The 24,220-nt window shown below is 37.9% G+C and overlaps 1 protein-coding gene across 4 annotated transcripts in view; it reads right to left on the bottom strand.

Annotated features, from left to right (window-relative positions):
* CTBP1 (C-terminal binding protein 1) overlaps positions 1-24,220 on the bottom strand; it is a 431,872-nt gene that overhangs the window by 301,260 nt on the left and 106,392 nt on the right. For 3 of the 4 annotated variants that reach the window (XM_084626461.1, XM_084626458.1, XM_084626459.1), the window contains one exon: positions 8,700-8,863. In XM_084626461.1, the coding sequence (XP_084482587.1) occupies positions 8,700-8,757 (58 nt within the window). In that variant the 5' untranslated portion in view covers positions 8,758-8,863. Of the gene's footprint in view, positions 1-8,699; positions 8,864-24,220 lie in introns of those variants that run through there. The other variant, XM_084626450.1, reaches the window with a different exon arrangement.

Genomic DNA, 24,220 nt, shown 5'->3' with positions numbered 1-24,220 from the left:
ATAAGAAGACAGCCTCTGCTCCAGAGAATTCACAATCCTGATTTATTAAAGAAAGGTGCAACAGGTGAATTAAAAAGACAAATGGGACTGGCAGTGCAGCTGAGAAGGCAAGGTAATGGTAAAACAAGCATATATTGTGTCATGTGCAATGGCCTCAGGTTGCCCACCATTCTCAGGTAGCATGTTCTGCAGGCATCATAGATGGTAGCCTTGTGTAGAAAGTTTCTGTTTTTTCTAGTGTGAGTCTACAAATTGGTATATGTATAAGTGGAAGTTTGTATCATGATATTTAAGCAATATATTTTAGATTTTTATTAATTTTTTTTAATATTGGGAAGTGCCTAGAGCTGTGGAGATGTGCCAGGCCAACAGAATAAAACGAATAAATAAATAAAATCCAAGCCTATCTTAAACTGACTGAACTTATAGCAGCCAGGTTTGTGCTATATCCAGGAAATATCTGGAAAATTGTTTAACGCAAATTAATAACAACATTTCAAAATCATAAAGACATTCCTATAATATAGATGCTTCTAACACCTTTCACATTTTTTTCTGGGTTAGTAGACGTAAGGGAAATTTATTTATATATATATATATTGTATATATATATGTACACACACACACAGACAAACTCTCTCTTTTATTTTTATTGACTGGGGATGGGAGGGGATTTCCACTGAAAACTTGAGATAACTCCTGAATCCTCTGAACTGTCATGCTAGGATTCCCAGTCACAGAAGCACAATGGCAAGGTGGTAGGTAGTGATATACAAGGTGGTTTGCTATTCAATGCAATTATGCAGGCAACATCTTTATGTGAGCTTCTGCGGTTGTCTTTGAAACTCATAGGTGCAAAAGAAAAAAAGTGGAGAGGAAAAGGGACCATCACTGCTATAGTCCAGAAACAGTAATCTATGAAAATATGCCATTTAAGTGTAGGCACTACATGAGTTGCTAGGCTGCCAAGAACTGCCAAGCAACAAATCACAGCATGTACAGTTTAAGACAATCTTATAACAGAGTGTGCTAGGCATGTTTTATTTTTAAGAAATCAATAATCTAAATTGCGATAATTAAGTGCAAAATATGATCATATTTTTCCAAGGGGGAAAAAAGTAATAAATCATGATTAGTGCATTTTCAAAGTAAAATTCAGACCTATTCTTCAATTCACTATAAAAATCAAATGAATTTCAATATTAATGAACAAAGCCACTCACACTGCACAACATGTAATTAAAATTCCTACTACTTCTATTCGAGCTCCCTCTATTCACTGCCCCACCAAATTATTAAAACAAAGCAGTTACTATGGTAACTAATTCGTTCTTTGCATTATTATCCTGTTTCTAAACATCACAGCCTCACCAGTCTGACTTACATGCCTAAATTCCAGTTTGATATTCTGAACTTTTGTGGTGATTGTCAGAAAAGCCTTTTATGATCTATGCATTCATGCAGACAAGGATAGCTAGAGTGCAGCTGCTTTTGTTTATTGCAAGCAGAAGTAACTGTTACTAAATTATTTGAGTTTGATAAATTGATCGTGCTCACATGCAAGTGCCGAACAACACTTAGGGAACAACCATGGGAGTTCGCAGAGCACTAAACAGAAAGAGGCAAACATGACCATCTGCAGGTTAGATAAACTGGAAAAAAAATAAAAAGTGCAGCTGGCACATGTTGTGCAAACTAAATAACACCTGCCTATGTGGTATTTGATACCCAGAAAACACATGGGTGTGATTGATTCAATCTTCACAAAAAAAAAAAAGAGAAGAGTGAGTCAATGGAGAATGAGAAACAGTAATAAAATTTCAGGGGAAAATATCTTATTGGCATTTTAATAAAATTCCATTATTTAAATGTATATAAGTGGCTAAAACTAAAGATCTTGATAGTGTGGCACTTTGATCAATCATGCTTCCGCTTATTCTTTTAAATTCATGATAAGTGCAGTGTTAATTTATATTTCTTTGTATTCTGTCATCAAATATTTAAAATGTCTGCCTCAAAAAATCTGATAGGATTAGAGGAAATCAGTCTTTCCCATTCTTCCCTCTTCTATCCACATCTGCATTTTTTTGATTTCCTAATGCAGTTAGTTAGCATGTCTCCAAGTATTCACCGAGTCACCAGTTTAAAAGTCTCCAGTGCTAAAGCCATCTTTGCTGCTGTTGTAACTCATCTATATCAGGTACTTTTGAGAAACAAGCTTATTTGAAGCAGTAGCAATCACAAAATAGGGCACTTTATATGAATTTACCAAAAATTTCATTTCTTCTGATAAAGTAGCCTACAATGGGTGTTCAATCTGCTAAAACTTTGTGGGCAGAACCAGGTCTATCAGCCATGAGAAGAGGGGAATAACTCCTTGAGATATATAGAGGATAGGAAGTCCCCCTCTGGAGACAGTTACCAAGATGTTTCCATTTTCAGCTTCAGTGTTCTGAACAATTTATTTTAAGAATTTTAAGTCTCAAATAGTCCTCTCCCATCTTTTTTTTCTTGAGAACCAAAAAGACTATTGAGTACAGACTTTTCTACTGTCCTGTCTGCAGGAGGAGCTTAATAACCTACTCTTATAAAGAGAAATAAAATGAACAGAGAGCTGCTGGTTTTATGAATGAGTTTTAAAACACTTAAAAACTATATTTCATTATATCATAACTATAAAATCTAGTCCTCTGATTATATCATAGCTGAAAAAAAGTTTCCCTTTAACTACTACAACTTAGGATATTTTCTTCAAAATATAAATATATACTAATTAATATATTGTACAGTACATAATATGTAAGCTGATTGATATACATACACAATCTTTGCTCTTCATTTTTTCTTTAAAACTTCTGCAACCTAAACCAACAATTTGAATGTTTCAGTAAAAGAGAAATCTTCTCAGAATATGCAATGTTCATTTTGGCTTTTTCCTTTAATGTTTTTCTATGTTTTCTTGTTAAAACAATACTTTTCTTTCCATTAAGGGATGCTGTTCAGCACCATTTTGGGCAAAATGGCCATTTAAGCCAATTTTCTTTTCATACTAGTAGCAATGCAACTTGTAATAAGTTAGCAACTTTGTAATAGCTTAACTATTTGCAAATTCTAAATCTCTCTTGAGGTGGCACTTAATGAAGATTCAAATTACAAAACCGATTTAAAGAGGCAATCTTCATCCAAAAGGGTGATGAAACCATCTTTCTCTGTGAAATGTGACTAGATACTGCATATTAAGAACACAATCGAAAATCACATGCTCATGCACTTAAACAGTACCATTATATATATAATGTTTGGACTGGGAAGAAAGAAGAGCATGAGGAAAGGTAAATGCTCACTAATGAACAAACTAAAACTATTTTACCATTCTGTTCTCAGCCTACTCATACTAATAGCATACTCATTGTATTAAGAATTCCAAAATATGCTTTACCTGAGTTTATTGCTCTGAATCTCTTTGCGGCAATCTGAATTCAACTGGGCATTTTATGATGCTTATTTTGTCTAAGTTTAATGACAACATATTTACAGGTTTCAGAGTAACAGCTGTGTTAGTCTGTATTCGCAAAAAGAAAAGGAGTACTTGTGGCACCTTAGACACTAACCAATTTATTTGAGCATGAGCTTTCGTGAGCTACAGCTCACTTCATCGGATGTATACCGTGGAAACTGCAGAAGACATTATATACACACAGAGACCATGAAACAATACCTCATCCCACCCCACTGTCCTGCTGGTAATAGCTTATCTAAAGTGATCATCAAGTTGGGCCATTTCCAGCACAAATCCAGGTTTTCTCACCCTCCGCCCCCCCCCCCCCCACACACACACAAACTCACTCTCCTGCTGGTAATAGCTTATCCAAAGTGACCACTCTCCCTACAATGTGCATGATAATCAAGGTGGGCCATTTTCAGCACAAATCCAGGTCTTCTCACCCTCTGCCCCCCCCCCGCCCCCGCACAAACTCACTCTCCTGCTGGTAATAGCTTTTGGATGGGCTATTACCAGCAGGAGAGTGAGTTTGGGGGGGGGGGGGGGCGGAGGGTGAGAAAACCTGGATTTGTGCTGGAAATGGCCCAACCTGATGATCACTTTAGATAAGCTATTACCAGCAGCACAGTGGGGTGGGAGGAGGTATTGTTTCATGGTCTCTGTGTGTATATAATGTCTTCTGCAGTTTCCACGGTATGCATCCGATGAAGTGAGCTGTAGCTCACGAAAGCTCATGCTCAAATAAATTGGTTAGTCTCTAAGGTGCCACAAGTACTCCTTTTCTTTTAACATATTTACAGATTCTTACGGGGAAATGAATCTAGGAAAACAGTTTGGAGTTGCTCCAAAGTGCTCTGAAAGCAGTGTGACATCAGAGTGGAAAAAACTATTAGTTTACACAGTTTACTTTTAGAGTAACTTGATCACAAGTGGGCTTGAACCTGAAACTGGGTTATTCATTGAAAATTCAGATTGGCTTATCTACAGAAAATTCAGATTGCCTCAAATATCTTCATTAGTTACAGTCGAAGGATTTGATGGCTATTCTACAGGGAAAGATTTCTGCAGCTTTTACTGTCTGATTTCCAATTTAATTTGTATTGGGTTGCTGGAGGAAAGGGACATTTTTCCAGTTCAGAATTTTTACTTATTTATTAACTAAGGACATTTAAGTTTACAAGATGGCATTTTTGTGTAGGTTAATTGGTACTTCACATGGAGGAGCAACTTTCACTTGGAAAAAAACAATAAAATATTAGGAATCTTCTAGCTCCCCCTGCTGCCCTGATCTTTCAGTAAAGCTTCGCCAGTTACTCAGTCAAAGAGCATCACAACTAAACATTCCACCGTAACGTTTTCAGGAAAATGACATTTACTAAATATGCAACGCAAATTCACAAGAATAATATCTGTCAATGTGTAACACCGTGATCACTTTCCAGTATGAAGTTTTAATCTAACTTGCAAATTGTCTACACATTTTGTTTTTTCATTTATTTTATAATAATCTGTGTGAATTTACAAACTAGAAAACCTAGTCAGTACACACGTTAAATAACTACCTTGATTCTGTAAAACCTATTCTTATTCCACAGAATATAAAAATGTTCAAGTGATCAAAACTGATTTAAGAAAAGGTGGAAAAGTAAATGAAGTAAATTGTATAGTAGATTTCCTTTTTCAAAACTTTTAATTTATTTATTTTGGTATCTTACTGTACAAATTTTAGCAATTCTGCTTTGATTTGAGGTGGAGCATATATAAAAGGAGTTCCCTAAGAAAAATATCTGCAAATTTACCATTATTCCATCATTAATACATATTAACTTACACTCATTTAAGGTTGGATGCTTTCTCAGCTACACACAGTAAATAAAGTAATTCCCATAAGCAAACATTTGCAAATTTGGATGCCTCAAGTTGGGCAGCTCGGTGCATACTGGGTAACCTAAATAAGTTGTCTGTTTTTCAAAAGTGCTAACCCATCTGCAGCTTCTGTAGAAGTGAGTAAGAGGTATGAACACTCAGCACCTTTGAAAAATCATCCCACTTTTATTCATGTATCTAGTTATGTACTTAGGTGCCTAATTTTAGTCAACCAAATTAAACTATATGAATGAATCTGATTTTTGATAATCAGAGGCATCTCTCTCTCTCTCTCTCTCTCTCTCTCTCTCTCTCTCTCTCTCATCAATCTGGACAAAGATACTGGCCTAGGTCCTAGCTTCACATCTCCAGTTGGTGGTTCATAATATAAGCAGCTCAAATAGTCTCCATCAGTGGTTAATTTTTAGAGAACATTTGGTATTTGGCAAGTCTGATGCTTATTACTCATAAGGAAGATGCCACACACTGTTCCATAGATGCACAAGAAAAAAGCCTGGATAGGGAATGTTTTTAACTTCAGGTGCCCATCATTCAAGAAGAGTAGAGTATTGATAAATTGCAGCACGTTCAAAGAAGAGCCACAGGAATTATTACAAGGAGTGGGAAACATGCCTTATGTCGACAGACACAAGGAGCTCAATCTATTTAGCATAATAAAGAGTACGTTAAGGGGAGATTTGATTACAGTATATAGGCAACTACATGGGGAACAAATATTTAATAAAGGGCTCTTCAATCTAGCAGAGAACGGTATAACATGTTCCAGAGGCTGGAAGATGAAATTAGACAAATTCGGACTGGCAGTAAGGCAAATTTCTAACAGTGAGAGTACTTAACCGCTGAAACAACTTATCAAGGGTCATGGTGGATTCTCCATCACTGATCATTTATAAATCAAGATTGGATGTTTTTCTAAAAGATCTGCTCTTGAAATTCTTCTGGGGAAGTTCTATGGCCTGTGTTATACAGAGGTCAGACTAGATTATCACCATAGTCCCTTCTGGCCTTGTAATCTATCAATCTATGAACCAGGCTCCAGACAGGAGACCCAAAGACTACAGATCCCCTCTCCTAGACCCAGTCACCTCCAGCTGCCTCCCACCATGGTCTGTTGAGTTCCCAGCAAACTAAAAATATCTTGCCAAAACTGGCATATCATTGTGACACTCCAGCAATGGACAGTTTTAGAATGTAAGCAAATATACTGCACTGTTTACAGTTGTTACAATATACAGTACAATAATAGCCTAATTAGAGCTAACTAGCCTACAAGAAGCCAAGAAACATATTTAAAATTTTCCAAATTACACAAAAATGAACATATTTTATTTTTGCACTGTGACACTCTTCCAACTGTTTTGCCAAATGTATACTATTTTCAACTATTCCGTGCAGAAGCCAGTTTCATGGAAGAGGGGGACAAAGGACAATATAATTGGTAACTAATTAATCTTTCACATCCTTAAATATCCATTTATCTTCTAGGAAGAAACTGCTAAATGTTACCTCACAATTCTGTAATGTGAGTCAACACCTAAAGGTTTCCAACAGAGGCTACTCAGACTGCACACAATTATACATGTACGTCTAAATGGCATTCATAATTACAATGCAGTGGGTAAAAGGCCAGAGTTTAACTTTAATTCTTTGGCTTTTTAAACCGACAGTATTCCAGTTCTGTCATTTAGAGATATAACAGTAATTTATAAAACAGCATATAAACTGGAATGACCAAGTACATATTAATACCATCACTGTTTTGAAAAGTTATTCAAGAGAACACAGCATGCCATTTTACAAATTGTGAGCATCTAATTTTGAAAATCAGGCCCACAAAATTAAATCCACTGTTGTCCCTCCCCCAAAACTGAAGACCTGTAAACTATTTTTGTCACATACAAATCTACAACTAGAACACTACTATTCTATCATTTTAGAGAACATTTCTTCTCCAAGTACTGTCTGACACCAATGCAAAAGTACATTAAAATTAGCATGTTACAAAAACAACGTTTGAAATGTCACATAGCTACAACAGCAATAACTAGAGACATTATCCTACACTTAAGTGGATTTGACAGTGAAAAATAAATAAGAGTTTAAAAAATAATATGAAAATATCAGATATTTAGAAATAAATATAATAGAGAAAACAAATAAGCACATTGGAACTGATAAGGAAGAAAGCTGACAATGAAGATGAACAATCTTTAAACAGCTGTGTAACAACAGTTTCTTGAACTCTGTAAAACATCTTACACATTTTTGCAAAATGTTAAATATTTAAGTAGTTCTATAGAACGCCAGCATGTCCCTGACAAAGATGTAAAACTCTGTGCATTTAGCTACTGAATCTTAATAGGGCCACATTTACTTTCTCTTCTGTCCCACTATTCACTATAATTCACAAAATTGCATGGATAGTGAACAGCACATAGAAAATTCAACTCTCAAAAATGATCCACTGACAAACCCCAAGATACATGCAGTACCTCAAGTTTTCAAAATACAACTCTGATGTTTTGAAAAGCAAAACTGAATTTCTGTAACCATAAAGATGTGGGAAACTACTTGTGCCTCAAAGAGAGGTTAACATTTTTAACATAAAAATTCAAGCATCCCTCATCTTTTTGGATTTTTCTGTTTATAGGTATTTCATATAAAACCACTGCACAAATTTTCTCCCAACCTATTCTGATGTGAATCAAAAAGCACAAAACACCAGTGTAGTCTCAGACATTATATAAGAATAAATTATTTGTGGCATGAGATAGACTGCCTGATCCAATTGACTAAAATCCTTCCAAATGACAGGCTGGCTCTTTTTTCTAGTACTGATCATTTAAAATATATTTCACATCCTGTGCTATCTGAAGAATCAGACAGTTTCTTGAATTTATTTGAATTTAACCTGTAGAAGAACATCAAAGAAACCACCCTCCTTAACAAGCATGTCTTAGCACTCAAAGTAAAAAGAACCTGCTGGTTCACACTATAAGATCTATCCTTTTGCAAGGTTTGTACAGAATTTACTAAAATATCAAGCTGGTAATGGACTGCCTTTAATGCACAACAATAACATTGGCGCTCAAGCACTAGATGTAGGTTATATGGCTTTCATCTCAAAAGAATAGATGTGCAGTTATGATAATCTCAGCCAGTCAGTCAGTGATTGTGAGTCTATCATGAAAAGCCCTGACTAATTAAAAAGAAGTTTAATTACTGTAAGAAACACAGTTCCAACCCCCAGGAAGATCATTAATTCATAAAATTGGTTAACGCAGTCACGTTTTAGATTGCAGTATCTAACCTTCAAATATGCGATCTAGGCGTTGCCGCTTCACTTTGTGTTTGTCCATAAGAGACATTAGAGCTGAAGTTCAGAGAATGTTACCACGCAGTTTGCTGCCAAGCTCTTCAAGAATCAGCCACAAATAAAATTACTGCTGTATGTTTTTCAAAATGTCTGTTCACCTGCAAAAAGAAAGACATATCTGAAACTACAAAATGCAGGTAAACATACTCAGATTTTTCATCTTATTCCAAAATTAGTGATCTAAATATAAATTTAGACAGGTCAGAAAACATACAAGATTCTTAAAATATATTAGATAACTTAATATTTCAAAATAACCTTACTTTTGCAACATGTATAATTTGTAAGTGTACAAATAAAAGCTTAAAAACTCAGGATGGGAAGAGTTCACAGAAAGACAATTCCTCTTTTACTCTCATTTGGTTGTCTAGTATGTATTTTTACCCACCTAACACACACTCTTTCTCTACACATCTAGGATAGATAAATTATTTTAAAGCATTTACAGGTCAGTCCAGTAAGTCTCAGGAACATATTTCCCAAACAATTAATGAAATTACTATTTTCAATGCTCACTCGCAATGCTGAGCATAGGCATTCCATGTGATAACATTTACAAGAAGCGAGGACATGAACCTTTCTTGCACTGACCTTTTAAATCTTACAATAAAAGGGTAAATCAGAGTTCAATATATAGACACTAAGGAACCAATTTTAGGGCAAATTAAATAAGAGGAAATGCAGCAAAATGACAATGCAGAATACCAACTTCTGTATCAGCTCAAATGGCAACTAAGTGCCAACTTTATGCATGATCAGATAAATTATCTGGTAACTAACATGACTATCCACTTTTAAAATTCTGTGTAACTGAGTAAAGATATGCAAATAAGAACAATCATTTTCAAATATTTGCAATGTTGTTGTAGCTGTGCTGGTCCCAAGATGTAAGAGAGACAAAGAAGGTGAGGTATTATCTTTTATTGCACTAACATCTGCTTGTGTAAGGTACAAGCTTCTGAGCCACACAGAGCTCTTCTTCAGAACTGGGGAAGGAAATCAGAGAGTTCAGACAACTCTGATTTCCTTCCCCAGACCTGAAGAAGAGCTCTGTGTAGCTCAAAAGCTTATACCTTTCACCCGCAGAAGTCAGTCCAATACAAGATATTACTTCACCTAATTTTGAGACTAACAAATTTATTTGAGCATAAGCTTTCATGGGCTACAGCCCACTTCATCAGATGTAGCCCACGACAGCTTATGCTCAAATAAATTTGTTAGTCTCTAAGGTGCCACAAGTACTCCTGTTCTTTTTGCGGATACAGACTAACACAGCTGCTACTCTGAAACCTTCACCTAATTTGTCCCTCTCAATACTTAGATATAACTACATCTTTCTGTTTCTGTGACATTGCAGCAACAGTCTGCATCTTAAGCCAAATCACACAGAACAGAAAAAAGACAACAGGAAAAATACCTTAACAAAATGTAATCAACATGCTACATTGCATGAAATTCATCTGAATAAGCAGAAAAAGTATGGGAGGTTGACTATACAGAGTGTGGTAATGCTATCATGTTGATTCCTGCTTTCAAATACTAAAGCGCACATCAAGTGCCAAGGTTACAGAACATTATGTCAAGAGCATAGCACAGCCGATGAGTTAATGATTAGACCTTTTCCTGCTTCTTTATATTACTAAACCAACAGCTTTGAACACTGTTGGATAGCATTACAGTCATCTTCAGAATTAATGATTCTAGAAATAAGTCTATCTGCTCACTGCTTTCTAAAGGTAAAACTTCTTTTTAAGAGTATAAAACTATTGTGCATATTTCATCAACTAGTCATATGAAGAGTTCATGAAATTGGAGACAAGTAATAAAATAAAGTGAATTACTTTAAATGTAAGAAATTACACTTATTTGAATTAAAACATGTACAGGCATTTATCCAAGATGTTCTGAGTACATCTAGACTGAAACAAACCGACTTTATTAGTTATTAATAATTATTATTATATTAAGCCCTTTGCTTTCACATAAAACAATTTCAGGAATAAGTGTGCCTATCATCCTCCTTGATCAATTTCTATCCCCTTCTTCACATTCCTCCAGTGGTTTCCTCTTGCTTTGACGTCAGATTCATGTTCCTTGTCCTCTACTGAACATATGCATAACACATTCCAATTCCAATTTGGAATCCCACATAAGAACATAAGAATGGCCATACTGGGTCAGACCAAAGGTCCATCCAACCCAGTACCCTGTCTACCAACAGTGGCCAATGCCAGGTGCCTCAGAGGGAATGAACCTAACAGGTAATGATCTAGTGATCTCTCTCCTGCCATCCATCTCCACCCTCTGACAAACAGAGGCTAGGGACACCATTCCTTACCCATCCTGGCTAATAGCCATTAATGGACTTAACCTTCATGAATTTATCCAGTTCTCTTTTAAACCCTGTTATAATCCTAGCCTTCACAACCTCCTCAGGCAAGGAGTTCCACAGGTTGACTATGCGCTGAGTGAAGAACTTCCTTTTATTTGTTTTAAACCAGTTACCCATTAATTTCATTTGGTGGCTTCGAGTTCTTATATTATGGGAACAAGTCAATTTACCTTATTTACTTTCTCCACACCACTCATGATTTTATATACCTATATCATATCCCCCCTTAGTCTCCTCTTTTCCAAGCTGAATAGTCCTAGACTCTTTAATCTCTCCTCGTATGGGACCTGTTCCAAACCCCTTATCATTTTAGTTGCCCTTTTCTGAACCTTTTCTAATGCCAGTATATCCTTTTTGAGATGAGGGGACCACATCTGTACACAATATTCAAGATGTGGGCATACTATGGATTTATATAAGGGCAACAAGATATTCTCTTCTTATTCTCTGTCCCTTTAATGATTCCTAACATCACGTTTGCTTTTTTGACTGCCGCTGCACACTGCGTGGACGTCTTCAGAGAACTATCCATGATGACTCCAAGATCTTTCTCCTGATTAGTTGTAGCTAAATTAGACCACATCATATTGTATGTATAGTTGGGGTTATTTTTTCCAATGTGCATTACTTTACATTTATCCACATTAAAATTAATTTGCCATTTTGTTGCCCAATCACTTAATTTTGTGAGATCTTTTTGAAGTTCTTCACAGTCTGATTTGGTCTTAACTATCTTGAGCAGTTTTGTATCATCTGCAAACTTTGCCACCTCGCTGTTTATCCCTTTCTCCAGATCATTTATGAACAGGTTGAATAGGATTGGTCCTAGGACTGACCCTTGGGGAATACCACTAGTTACCCCTCTCCATTCTGAAAATTTACCGTTTATTCCTACCCTTTCTTCTCTATCTTTTAACCAGTTCTCAAACCACGAAAGGATCTTTCCTCTTATCCCATGACAACTTAATTTATGTAAGAGCCTTTGGTGAGGGACCTTGTCAAAGGCTTTCTGGAAATCTAAGTACACTATGTCCACTGGATCCCCCTTGTCCACACGTTTGTTGACTCCCTCAAAGAACTCTAATAAATTAGTAAGACATGATCTCCCTTTGCAGAAACCATGTTGAATTTTGCACAACTATTTATGTTCTTCTGTGTCTGACAATTTTATTCTTTACTATTGTTTCAACTAATTTGCCCAGTACTGACGTTAGACTTACCGGTCTGTAATTGCCGGGATCATCTCTAGAGTCCTTCTTAAATATTGGCGTTACATTAGCTATCTTCCAGTCATTGGGTACAGTAGCTGATTTAAAGGACAGGTTACAAACCATAGTTAATAGTTCCACAGTTTCACATTTGAGTTCTTTCAGAACTCTTGGGTGAATGCCATCTGGTCCCGGTGACTTGTTACTGTTAAGTTTATCAATTAATTCCAAAACCTCCTCTAGTGTCACATCAATCTGTGACAATTCCTCAGATTTGTCACCTACAAAAGTCGGCTCAGGTTTGGGAATCTCCCTAACATCCTCAGCCAGAAGACTGAAGCAAAGAATTCATTTAGTTTCTCCACTATGACTTTATCATCTTTAAGGGCTCCTTTTGTATCTCGATCGTCCAGGGGCCCCACTGATTGTTTAGCAGGCTTCCTGCTTCTGATGTACTTAAAAAACATTTTGTTATTACCTTGAGAGTTTTTGGCTAGCTGTTCTTCAAACTCCTTTTAGGCTTTTCTTATTACATTTTTACATTTAATTTGGCAGTGTTTATGCTCCTTTCTATTTACCTCATTAGGATTTGACTTCCATTTTTTAAAAGATACTTTTTTATCTCTCGCTGCTTCTTTTACATGGTTGTTAAGCCATGGTGGCTCTTTTTTAGTTCTCTTATTGTGTTTTTTTAATTTGGGGTATACATTTAAGTTGAGCTTCTATTATGGTGTCTTTGAAGAGTGTCCATGCAGCTTGCCATGTATGGTATGGGTGATGTAATGTCCATGAAGAGTGCTGGAGCGCAACTATAAGAATAAGTCAAGTCTTATTTCCAATGTTATCCAATGTTTTGGAAAGAGTTTTTTAAATTTTCATTTTATATCCCAAATGGAATAAAATAATATTGATTATTTCTCTTATGTGCAGGATTCAGCATTCTTAAATAACAGGTGTGACTGTATCAGCAGACTGCATGTCCAGGCATTACACCAAATCCAACAGAGACAGCATGCTGCAGCAGGTCTACAGGCTTTGAAAGAAGCAACAGCAAGAAAAGCCGCTTAAATTACGAATGTGATGAAGTATCCATTATCCTATTTATTTGGGCCATCCAGCAACTATACTGAATACTAAAATGCAAAATACTGAACTTTCTTTAAATTTGTAGATCTTTGATGTCAATAAACTACAGATACATTGTGTCCCCAATGCCAGCATAAGCAATCATAAAGCCAATGTAACTGACTAGAAAAGGCTCTCTCCCATGTAGAAGGATCCTCTGGTGGTGTAAAGTTGGCATAAAGGCTCTCATGCCAGTCCACTCCTTCCTGCTGACAGAAGAGACTTGTCTGGGGGGTTCCCTATAATCTCTGAATCCTAAACTGCTGCATTGGCTCATTGGGGCCGTTAGCAGCTGGCATAATTTGGCACAGCTCTCAGGCGGCTATAATTTACGCCAGGGTACCAAGCTGACACAGCAGACTCACTACTGGGGGAGTGCAGCAGCCACTTTTGCATCCTGCCCTGAACTGTGCTGTACGCTCCACATCCTGAGTTAGAGCAATAGGCCACAAACTATGACGCTAATCCACTGCAATAGCATATCCATATATACTGTGTGCACAAGATGTGGGACCTGGATTTCACATGTAAAATGTAGAGCAAATAAGATACGAAACTTTGAGGAAGAACACACTTTTATTATTAAAACCACTTCAACACACCTTAAAGCTTAAGGAAGGTGAAACTGTAAACGAGAAACATGGAAACATAAATGAGCCAGTACCAAAGTGTTAGGCAACACAAAACAATCAGACTTACATGAACTCTATGTCTCAGGTTTCATAGCAGGGGGTTTGGAAACCTGATCCCAGCTTTGCCACAGCTAACAGAAGCCAGGTATGCCAACATGTAGCCAAAGCTGTGGAATATTGTGGCTGAAATTATGATTGACCTGTATTACCTGCTCCACATACATCCTCTGGGGCACTAGCCTCCTTCCCCACATCCTCCCCAAATGGGCTGTGAGAAGCAAAGAAGAATCTCCTCCGGGCAGATCCAGTCCACAGGAACAGACAGGACTTGACTAGGAGCAGTGAGTGAGGAAAGACCTAGCTAGGCAAATAACTAACTAACATATTTTTAAAAAGAAGATGCAGTTTTTTGACAGTAAGGGTAATTAAGCATTGGAACAACTACCAAGGTACATGGTAAATTCTCCATAACTTGGAGTCTTTAAATCAAAACTGGATGTCTTTCTAAAATATATATGCTTTGGTTCAACCACAAGTTTCTGTGCCACACAAGTAACAGCAGGTAGCCATGTTAGTCTGTATCCACAAAAACAACAAGGAGTCTGGTGGCACCAATGTGAAGAAGTGGGTTTTTTATCCACAAAACAGTGTGCCCAAATAAATCTGTTAGTCTTTAAGGTGCCACCAGACTCCTCATTGTTCTTGTGCTACACAAAAATCACCGGGTGAAATTTTATGACCTGTGTTATGCAGGAGGTCAGATTAGATATCATAATGGTCCCTTCTAGCCTAAAAATCTTCGAATGTGTTTATCTGTGAAGTTGTGCATCTTCTCACTGATCACTTTGCTTGTATATTGCATCCCTGTCCCTTGGCCTTTGTCTTTCTTGTCTGTTTAGACTCTAATCTTTGGAGCAGAGATGGTGTCTTTTGTGTGTACAGTCATAACACAATGGGGTACTGATCCTGCTTGGCACCTCTGGGCACTACCAAAATACAAATAAATCATACGTTTTAAAATCCTAAGGATCTAGGCTTTACCATGCTTAAAAACTTGTTGTAAAGTTATACCTTTTTATGAATCATTCTATGTAGGATCACAGGCCTCATGTTTAAAATATTTAAATATTTTCTTTAACTTTTATTTTGAATGATGGTTCTTCTTCAAACAAAAATAAATCTACTGGCCATGACAGAAACAAAAATAATTTCCTGCAAATGCCAGCCATGGCTAGATGTTTAGTCATTCTGATAATTTCTATAATTTATTTAACTTCCCACCTCGTGAACACATATGTACCTAGTCCACATTGTATTCTTTCTTTTGTTTAGCTATCCACAAAAAGCTTTTTCTTCTGTAGTCACTCTACGTAGGAACCTGAATGACAATAGTGAAAACAGACCATCTGTAACCCGTGATCTACAGTTGATGCTGGTTGAAAGTGTTACCCAGCTGTTTTCTCTCTTGCAGCAGCTCCAGTACTTAAAAAAAAAAAAAGTCTAAATCATCATGTTAATACTAGTAGTTTTTCTTCCAAATATAATAAAAACAAATGAGCCAATATGTTTTAATAGGTAACAAGTTGTCACACGTTTTTTTAAAAAATGTTTTGATTAAAATTAAATGCTCACGTTAACAACATAGTTATAATTCTACACCACTGCCCGAGAATGTAAAACATAATGAGACTAACACACAAAGAACATGACATCGGAAGCATTTTCAGGCAAAACAAAGTTGTATAATTAAGAGTGCATCAGTTACTGCAATTACTAAACCACAACATAAATAACTGAATTGGAGAAATTAACAAAAAATGCAAGTCACACTGAATTGAGCCATAATGAACTGAGACTCAGACCACAAAACACTAAATAGTATTTAATAGTAATACATTTCTGTTGTTCAGTATTACAAGACAAAGAGTAGATTCGAAATGACTCATGTCTACACTGGAGCTTGAGGTGTAGTTACTAGCTTGGTTAGATATACCTATGGTAGCTCTGATTGAGCTGGTGCGCTAAAAATAGAAGTGTAGCCTTGGCAGCATGAGCTGCAAGATGGGCAAGCCACTCCAACTACATACCTAGGGTCTTGGATGGGATTGTACCCAGGGTGGGTAGCCCATCCAGCTGCTCTTGCACAAAATATATCAATGTAGCTATAAAAGCACTCACTTGATCAGAGCTTGGGTATGTCTATTCGAGCTCAAAATTACACCTCCAGCTCCAGCGAAGACACTTCAGGAAGCACATTTACAAGAATTTGATACAGAAAGACATTTAGGGTTTGAGCAGGCGTGCTGCACCAAAAAAATTTAGTCTAATTTAAATTTGCTAAAGATTTCTGGAGATTTCAAATATGTGTAAGCAGTGTCAGGATGAGCTCCACCCTGACATCTGGTGGTGAGGTGTGGCAAGTTGTGGAAAAGAACTTCAGGGGCTGATCTCATTTGCATAGGCACACTCACCCCGCCTAGAATGAGACCATAGCTGCCCAAATGGTCACTTTGGCTGCTGTGGGATCCCCAGTGTCTCTGTTATTGGGGCAGGAAGAATAAATTGTTATTACCCTGATTATGGGAACTGTGCTTGGAACTGTACGTGGCCTTTTGTTATGATGGAGGGATTCACCATCAACTAAGTAGCACTCGCTAGGCAAGGGTCATGGGTTCCAAAACTCTGTGAACTGAGAGAGGCTGGGGACAAGTATTAATACTTGGTGGCATTGGCCCCTTGGTGAGGGCCTTACATGCTGATTGCACTTCCTCCTCTCTCCACTGTGGAATATCAGAGCTAATTTTGATTTCATTAGAAGTCTAGTTATAGGCTGCTGAGCTCACTTTGGGCTGACAGTGCACCAGCACTGGGGCTCCCCTACTATAAGCTGAATTCACCTAAGAGCTGAAATCACTGAGTGTTGTGTTAAGTAGTGGGGGAGCCTGAAGATATATTGTGGAGCAGTTTGCGGGACGGCTGGTGAAGCAGTTCGACGCGGAGCAGTGTGTGGATGGCAGGAGCTGCTTGTGGGCTGTGGAGCTGAGTGAAGGAGTTCGTGGGGCGGCTGGTGGAGCGGAGTGCAGCTGAGCGAAGGAGTTTGTGGGGCGGCTGGCGGAGTGGAGCGCTGCTATGGAGCTATGGGGCGGTCAGCTTCAGATCACGTAAGGTGCCTCTTACCCCCGTCCCATTTCCACCCAGGTTGGGAGGTAAAGCTCCGCAGATAAACTTTCGAACTCCGGGGCTGCCCTGACCAGGGACAGAGACTTTTGGGTCATTGGACTTTTTGGGACTTTGGGTGATTTGGGGTTGCTGGACTCAAGAACTAAAGGGAAAAGGGCATGCCCCAATTTGCCTGGGGTGGGTTTTTTTTTTTGCTCATGGGTTGTGTTATGAGTCCTGTTGGTGGTGTTTCCCCAACATAATGCCACATTGTTTCTCTCTGTTATTAAAAGACTTTTGCTACACTCAGACTATGTGCTTGCGAGAGGGGAAGTATTGCCTCTTGGAGGCGCCCAGCGGGGGTGGTATATATTTGTCCCAGGTCACTGGGTGGGGGCTCGAGCCGGTTTGCATTGTGTTATTGGAATGGAACCCCTAGATATTGAACCCGGCCCTTGTTGCTGCCAACTCTGACGGGCAGAAGGGTTACATATGCAATGTTGGAAAACAATATTAAGGAGAAAAGGAGTACTTGTGGCACCTTAGAGACTAACCAATTTATCTGGGCATAAGCTTTCATGAGCTACAGCTCACTTCATCGGATGCATACTGTGGAAAATACAGACGATGTTTTTATGTTTTATACAAACCATGAAAAAATGGGTGATTATCACTACAGAAGGTTTTCTCTCCCCCCACCCCACTCTCCTGCTGGTAATTTTTTCATGGTTTGTGTGTATAAAACATCATCTGTATTTTCCACAGTATGCATCCGATGAAGTGAGCTGTAGCTCACAAAAGCTTACGCTCAAATAAATTGGTTAGTCTCTAAGGTGCCACAAGTACTCCTTTTCTTTTTGCAAAAATACAGACTAACACGGCTATTACTCTGAAACCTAATATTAAGGAGCTTTTCTTTCTGTTTCAATTTAAGCACTGATTCTGATGTTTACAAACATTTTTCTAATAAGACAGGGCACTAGGAATTGTAACCTAGTGTGCCCTGCAAAAGATTTTTACTCACGCTTAGGCTTAGATGCAGTATAATATACTCATGCTTAGACCCAGAAGGAGACTTAGATGGATACAACATTTTCGAGGGAAGGGACAAGCAACCCATAAATTGGAATTTATTGCATTTAGGGTGCAATAACAGGCCTCTGAAATCCAGAGTGTTCCTGCACTGTGCTCCTTGTGTTTGGAGAAAAAAGTAAAGATCCTGAGAATGGAATTTAGCCTAATAAGAATCCAAAGTAGAGGAGAAAAACTCCAGTTACTGTACAAGGTAAGTAACCAGACCACCTTCTTCGAGTGATGGTCCCTATGGGTATTAAACTTAAGGTGACTCACAAGCAGTATTTAATAAGGAGGAGGGCACAAAGAACCATACTGCATTACAGATTAAAGGATCACTCTGCTGAGCCAAGGGAATGGAGAGCTTTATGGGACACACTTGTGGATGCCAGCTCAGCTTTACCTATAAGAAAATTAAGCTGGCCCACAATGAGTTCTCCAACTATCCAAGGAAAACAGTTTCAGTACTCAGAAGCATTGAAAAAATATTCTGCAAAGAACAGACAGACAGCAGGAGAGTGTGCTGCCTTCCTGGAACCAAGACATGAGACATAACTCTAAGGCTATGTCTACACTACCGGCTAAATCGGCACCACTGAGATCGATGCAGTGGTGTTGATTTAACGGGTCTGATGAAGACACACTAAGTCGAAGGGAGAGCGCTCTCCCATCGATGTCTGTAATCCACCTCCCTGAGAGGTGGAAGCTATGTTGACAGAAGAGCATATCCCGTTGACATACCACAGTGTAGACACCACTATAAATTGACCTTAATTACGTTGATTTCAGTTGTGTAACTTACATAACTGAACTAGCATAACTTAGATCAACTTACAGCGTTAGTGTATACCAGCCCTAAGATTCGATAGGCTTCTGAAGTCAATGGGCAAGGATCCATAGGTGATGGTTTATATTGGCACTAATGACACTATGTCATGAGATCTTTCATAGATAATGGATAACTTACGGGAACTGGGAAGAGTGTTGAAGAATGTCCAGGTGAACTTCTCTGAGATCCTTCCTATCCAATGAGAGAAGGAAAACAGAGGATTCTGGAAGAGAACTGCTTACTAACTAGGTGGTGCGGGGATTTAGTTTTGTGGAACACTGGTCCACTTTCTTTGGAGCTAGGGAGCTGTATAGTCTGGATAGGCTCCACATCAGTAGAAGGGGAATCAACCTTCTCAGGGACAGGCTGGCTAAAGTAGTAAGGAGGGCATTAAGCTAACAACAAAAGGGGAGGGTAAAAAGAGGGAAGATATGTGCACTTATTTACCAAAAATAGAGACGATGAGAACAAACTTAATCAAGGAACCAAAGGACATGAAGAGAATTCTTGAATTGCCTATCCACCAATACTAGGAGCCCAGGTAACAAACAAGAGGAATTGATACAGATCACCAAATCATACTAGGGAACAGGATGATTGGCACCTTACACACCTATCTATAATGTGCAGGGCAGGGTGGGGAGAAAGCTGCATGATCATGGGAGACTTTGATTTGAATGACATATGCCAGAGGTTTCATGCTGCCACTACTAAAATATCTTTGAAATTCTAATTATAGATGACAATTTCCTAAGTCAAAAAAAGCATTACAACCGTCATGGTGGAATTCTATTTTAGTCCTCACCATGTCAGATAAAGAAGAACTGATCACAGAACTTAAAATTAATGGTAGCTTAGATACAAGTGACCATGACCTGATCACATTTATAATGTGCAAACCACTTCAGATAGGTCTAGCAGGTCAGTATGGAAAAGTAAAAACTCATTAAATTTTAATGCAGCTTTTTAGTATAAAAGCTGATATTTGATTAGCTCATAAACTTTTAGGTCGAGAAAACTTTTTTTAGAGGAAATAAAGAATGAAAAACCTATGAACTGGACTATTTACAAGAATTATCAAAATGCTAGTTTTATAGGGTCCAGATACAATGAAAAAAGTACAAAACAGCAGAAACTTTAATTCTAAGGGACTTCCATAGAATAGAAACTGGACTATTTTTTGAAGCAAATTTTATCAGAGAAAAACAACTTCTGAAGTAAAAATGCAGGTAGTGCAGGTATCCATACAAACAAATCTCCATGTCACAAATAACTGAACAGCGATAGAGATTAGCATTACTGTTAAGCCATAAGTTTTATAATACTCCTCAACATCAGTTTAAAATACAGTTACCATCAACTGAAAAAGGAGAGGAAAAATAAAATCTCAAATAAAATCAACAAGTGGGAGAAGATAAGAAAATAAATAAATGTTTTAAAAAACGGAAGAAAAAGATGGTTTTATTGCTATGAAACCTAGCATAATTTGGTATATCATCATGCCACTGTATAAGTCCATGGTGCACCCGTACCTTGAATACTGCGTCCAGTTCTGGTGCCCCATCTCCAAAAGGACATAGTGGAACTGGAAAAGTTCAGAGAAGGGAAACAAGGATGATAGGAAGTGGCTTCCCTATCAGGGGAGACTAAAGATTAGGGCTGTTGAGCTTAGCAAAGAGACGACTAAGGAGGGATATGGTAGAGGTCTATAAAATCATGAATAATGAGGAAAAGGGGAATAGAGAAGTGTTATTTACCCTTTCCCACACAATACAAAATGAAATTAATAAGTTACCGCTTTAATACAAACAAGAGGAAGCACTTTTTCACACAATGCACAATTAACCTGTGGAAATCATTGCCATGGGATGTTGTGATGGTCAAAAGTATAACTGGGTTCAAAAAAGGAAGTAGATAGGTTCATAGTGGGTAGATCCATCAATGGTTATTACCCAAGATGGTCAGGATGCAACCACATCCTTCGCGTGACCCTAAACATCTGACTGCCAGAAGGGGACGACAGGGGTGGATCATTCCAACTGCCCTGTTCTGTACAGTTCCCCTGAAGCTCTAGTGCTACTGCTGACCACTGTCAGAGACAAAATACTGGACTAGATGGACCATTGGTCTGAGGCAGTATAGCAGTTCTTATGTTCTCCTTATGTTCTTAAACTTAGGGATGCCAACCTGATGAAGCCAAAACATGTAACATGGGATTTTATAGGTGTGAGAAAGGCAAAAATGGGATAAGAAATGATCAGAGGACATTTCAAAAGCCTGGGATAAATGTCTTTATTGTTCAAAAGAACTCTACAACTGTAATTTCAAGATTCTGCATTTCTGATGTGAATAATGGACAGTAAAACAATAGTACAACATGGAGTTTGTATGGAACAAAAGAACTTTGGGTCTGAAATGAGTAATGCTTTCTCATAATGGGAGATAGTTAAGAGGTATCCTTCTATAGTTCACTGAAATTATACGTGATGCATTACATTCAACAAATGTAATAGCAATCTAAAATTAAAAGTAGCATTTAAAATTGAAATATTAAAAATTGATATTAATATTACAACTAAATTAATATTTTGGTGCCTGAAATCTGATTTCTTAATTCTGAATATTAATGCATTTTCTATAGTGTTTATTAATTATTAATTATTATTATTATGGGTTCTGAAAGTAACATTTTTTTTAAATCTAGTAAAGCACCTCAAAATAGAGGAAAACAAAGAGTGCTTGTGCCATCTAAAAGCTAACAGAATTTTACTAGCGTATTTCTCAAAAATGTGGTGATCTCAAGACTGCTAACACAATTTAACATTAAATATTTTGTTCTTAAATTTTCCAGAAAGGCCCATTTCATTATTGTAGTCTCTTTTGAAGACACTATAGTATGCTTTCCCATAAAATCAAAACAAGCCACAATATAAAATTATCACACTGTTTATGATGTACTGAAAAATTTTCATGTGAAACTTTCGGTGAGGCATAAGTAAGGCAAAGCAAGGCATAGTGAATAGAATAAGCAACTGATATCTGCTGCTGAAGAGTAAGTGTTCAAACCAGACTTTTGTGAGAAACTGGAAGGGACAAAAAGACCACAATCCTGTCTTGCCCGAAAAGCATACTGTTGGGAAGACACACACAAGTCCCTGCTTGATACACATACAGAAAAAAGACATTGTAGTTAAGCAACTTTCCCTTACCATTAGATGTCACTACAGTCAAAGAGAAGCTATGCAAGAAGCTTCAGCAAACTTCAGGATCAATAAATTAGTTAGAAACAAAACTAAAAACTGTTGACAAAAACACTCAGAAGGGAGTGAGACCAGCAGGAAGAAAGGGAAGAACTTCCTTCACTCTATCTAAAGAGGTCAGTTGCAAAAAAAAAAAAAAGTGGGAAGAGTGGAGAGAGGAAGAAGATATGTACTAGCGAAAGATCCTTCTTCCTCCCAGCTGTTCCCAGCCCCCGCTCAGTGTCTTTGTAAACAGTGCAAGCTGTTGTGTCCCTAAGCTAAAGGCCTTTACTCAGGTTAGCCCTTTACCTGTCACAGCCCATAGATAGGCTCTGCATGCCCCTTCAGAGACAAAACAGAAAAAAATAGGTCCAGAAGAAATATTAAAATATTGAGCTTTTCCAGTGGAAGTTAAATTAGAGAATCCTCAGATTTAATGAAAAAAGCACTACTCAAAGTGCTGGACCTTCTCCCAAATTTAGTAGGATCTGAAAGGGCATAAGTCGCTGGCCCCTATATTGACATCACAGCTAATTGCAAGGATATTTATTGTGCGTTTGTCAGGCATCAGAATTAAAAGTTATATTAAAAGTGGCAAGCAAATTTGATTACAGGGTCAGCTTGTAACATTGAGCAACAGCATTTCCAGCTAATTTTTTTATGACCCCAATGTGACAGAACATACCTGTGTCCACACCCTATTGTAATAATCTTTGTATAAAGTATGCATTGTAAGATATCATCTGAAAACTCATAATTTGCTGGTTAATACTGTCCTGATGAAATATGTGTGGCACCATTGTACATGAAGTTATAGGATTCCACTGAATGGTGATCTTAACACATGTTCCAAACGGAGGACGGCAAACAGGTCTGTCTCAAACAAAGGAATGTGTGCTCTCCTTAGTTTGCATATAAGCAGTAAACAGAGTCATGAAACAGGAAGGGAAACAAAAAGTTCCAATAAGTGAGGAAGAGCAGCAGGGAAGATCCTTTCCTTTAGAATCTCTGTCTCCTGAATCTCAGCTGAAAATGTTTTCCAAGGGGGGGAGTGACACTATAAAAATGAGCGACAAACACCCCAAGGCACCCCTCCTCTCTCTCTCTGTCCATTGATTCACTGCATGAGAAGGGAAATAGGAAGAAGCCATTAAACAGACGAAGGGGTCCTGGCCTTAGAAGTCAGGCCAGTAAGACAGTTGAGAGCATGTCGTGGGAAAAATGTTGCTTTGAATTTAACATAGTTTGTTAAGTTAGGCATTAGCTGTGTTTTATCTTTTTTTTTTGTAACCATTTCTGACTTTTATGCCTCATCACTTAATCAATCTCTTTGTAATTAATAAATTTGTTTTATTGTTTTATCTAATTCAGTGTGTTTAAATTCAAGTGTTTGGGAAACTCCTTTTGGGATAACAAAATGTGTGCACATTATTTCCACTAATGAAATAAAGGACTTATATAAATTTGTATTGTCTAGGAGAGGGCTGGGCAATACAGGACATACATTTCTGGGGGCAAAAATCTGGGGCCTGGAGTGTGTTGTGGTCACCCTGTGGTATAATTCAGGCTGGTGAGAGCCTAAGTGTGACTCACAGGCTGCAGTACACACACACACACACACACAGATATAGCTTGGAGTGATTAGCATACTGAAGGCTGTTTGTGAACAATCCAGACTGGAAGCTATCGAAACAAAGCACTGTAAAGGGCACCCCAGGGTGGAGGGCAGGGGTGACACAGCCACTCATTAGTCTGGATTGTACCCTGGGTATGTCACAGCCAGTTCTTGATAATCCT

This window comes from Lepidochelys olivacea, assembly GCF_965140295.1.
Source record: "Lepidochelys olivacea isolate rLepOli2 genome assembly, chromosome: 4".
Lineage (NCBI taxonomy): Eukaryota > Metazoa > Chordata > Testudines > Cheloniidae > Lepidochelys > Lepidochelys olivacea.
The sequence above is the reverse complement of the archived record's forward strand: the minus strand, read 5'-3'. Positions and strand labels throughout refer to the sequence as shown.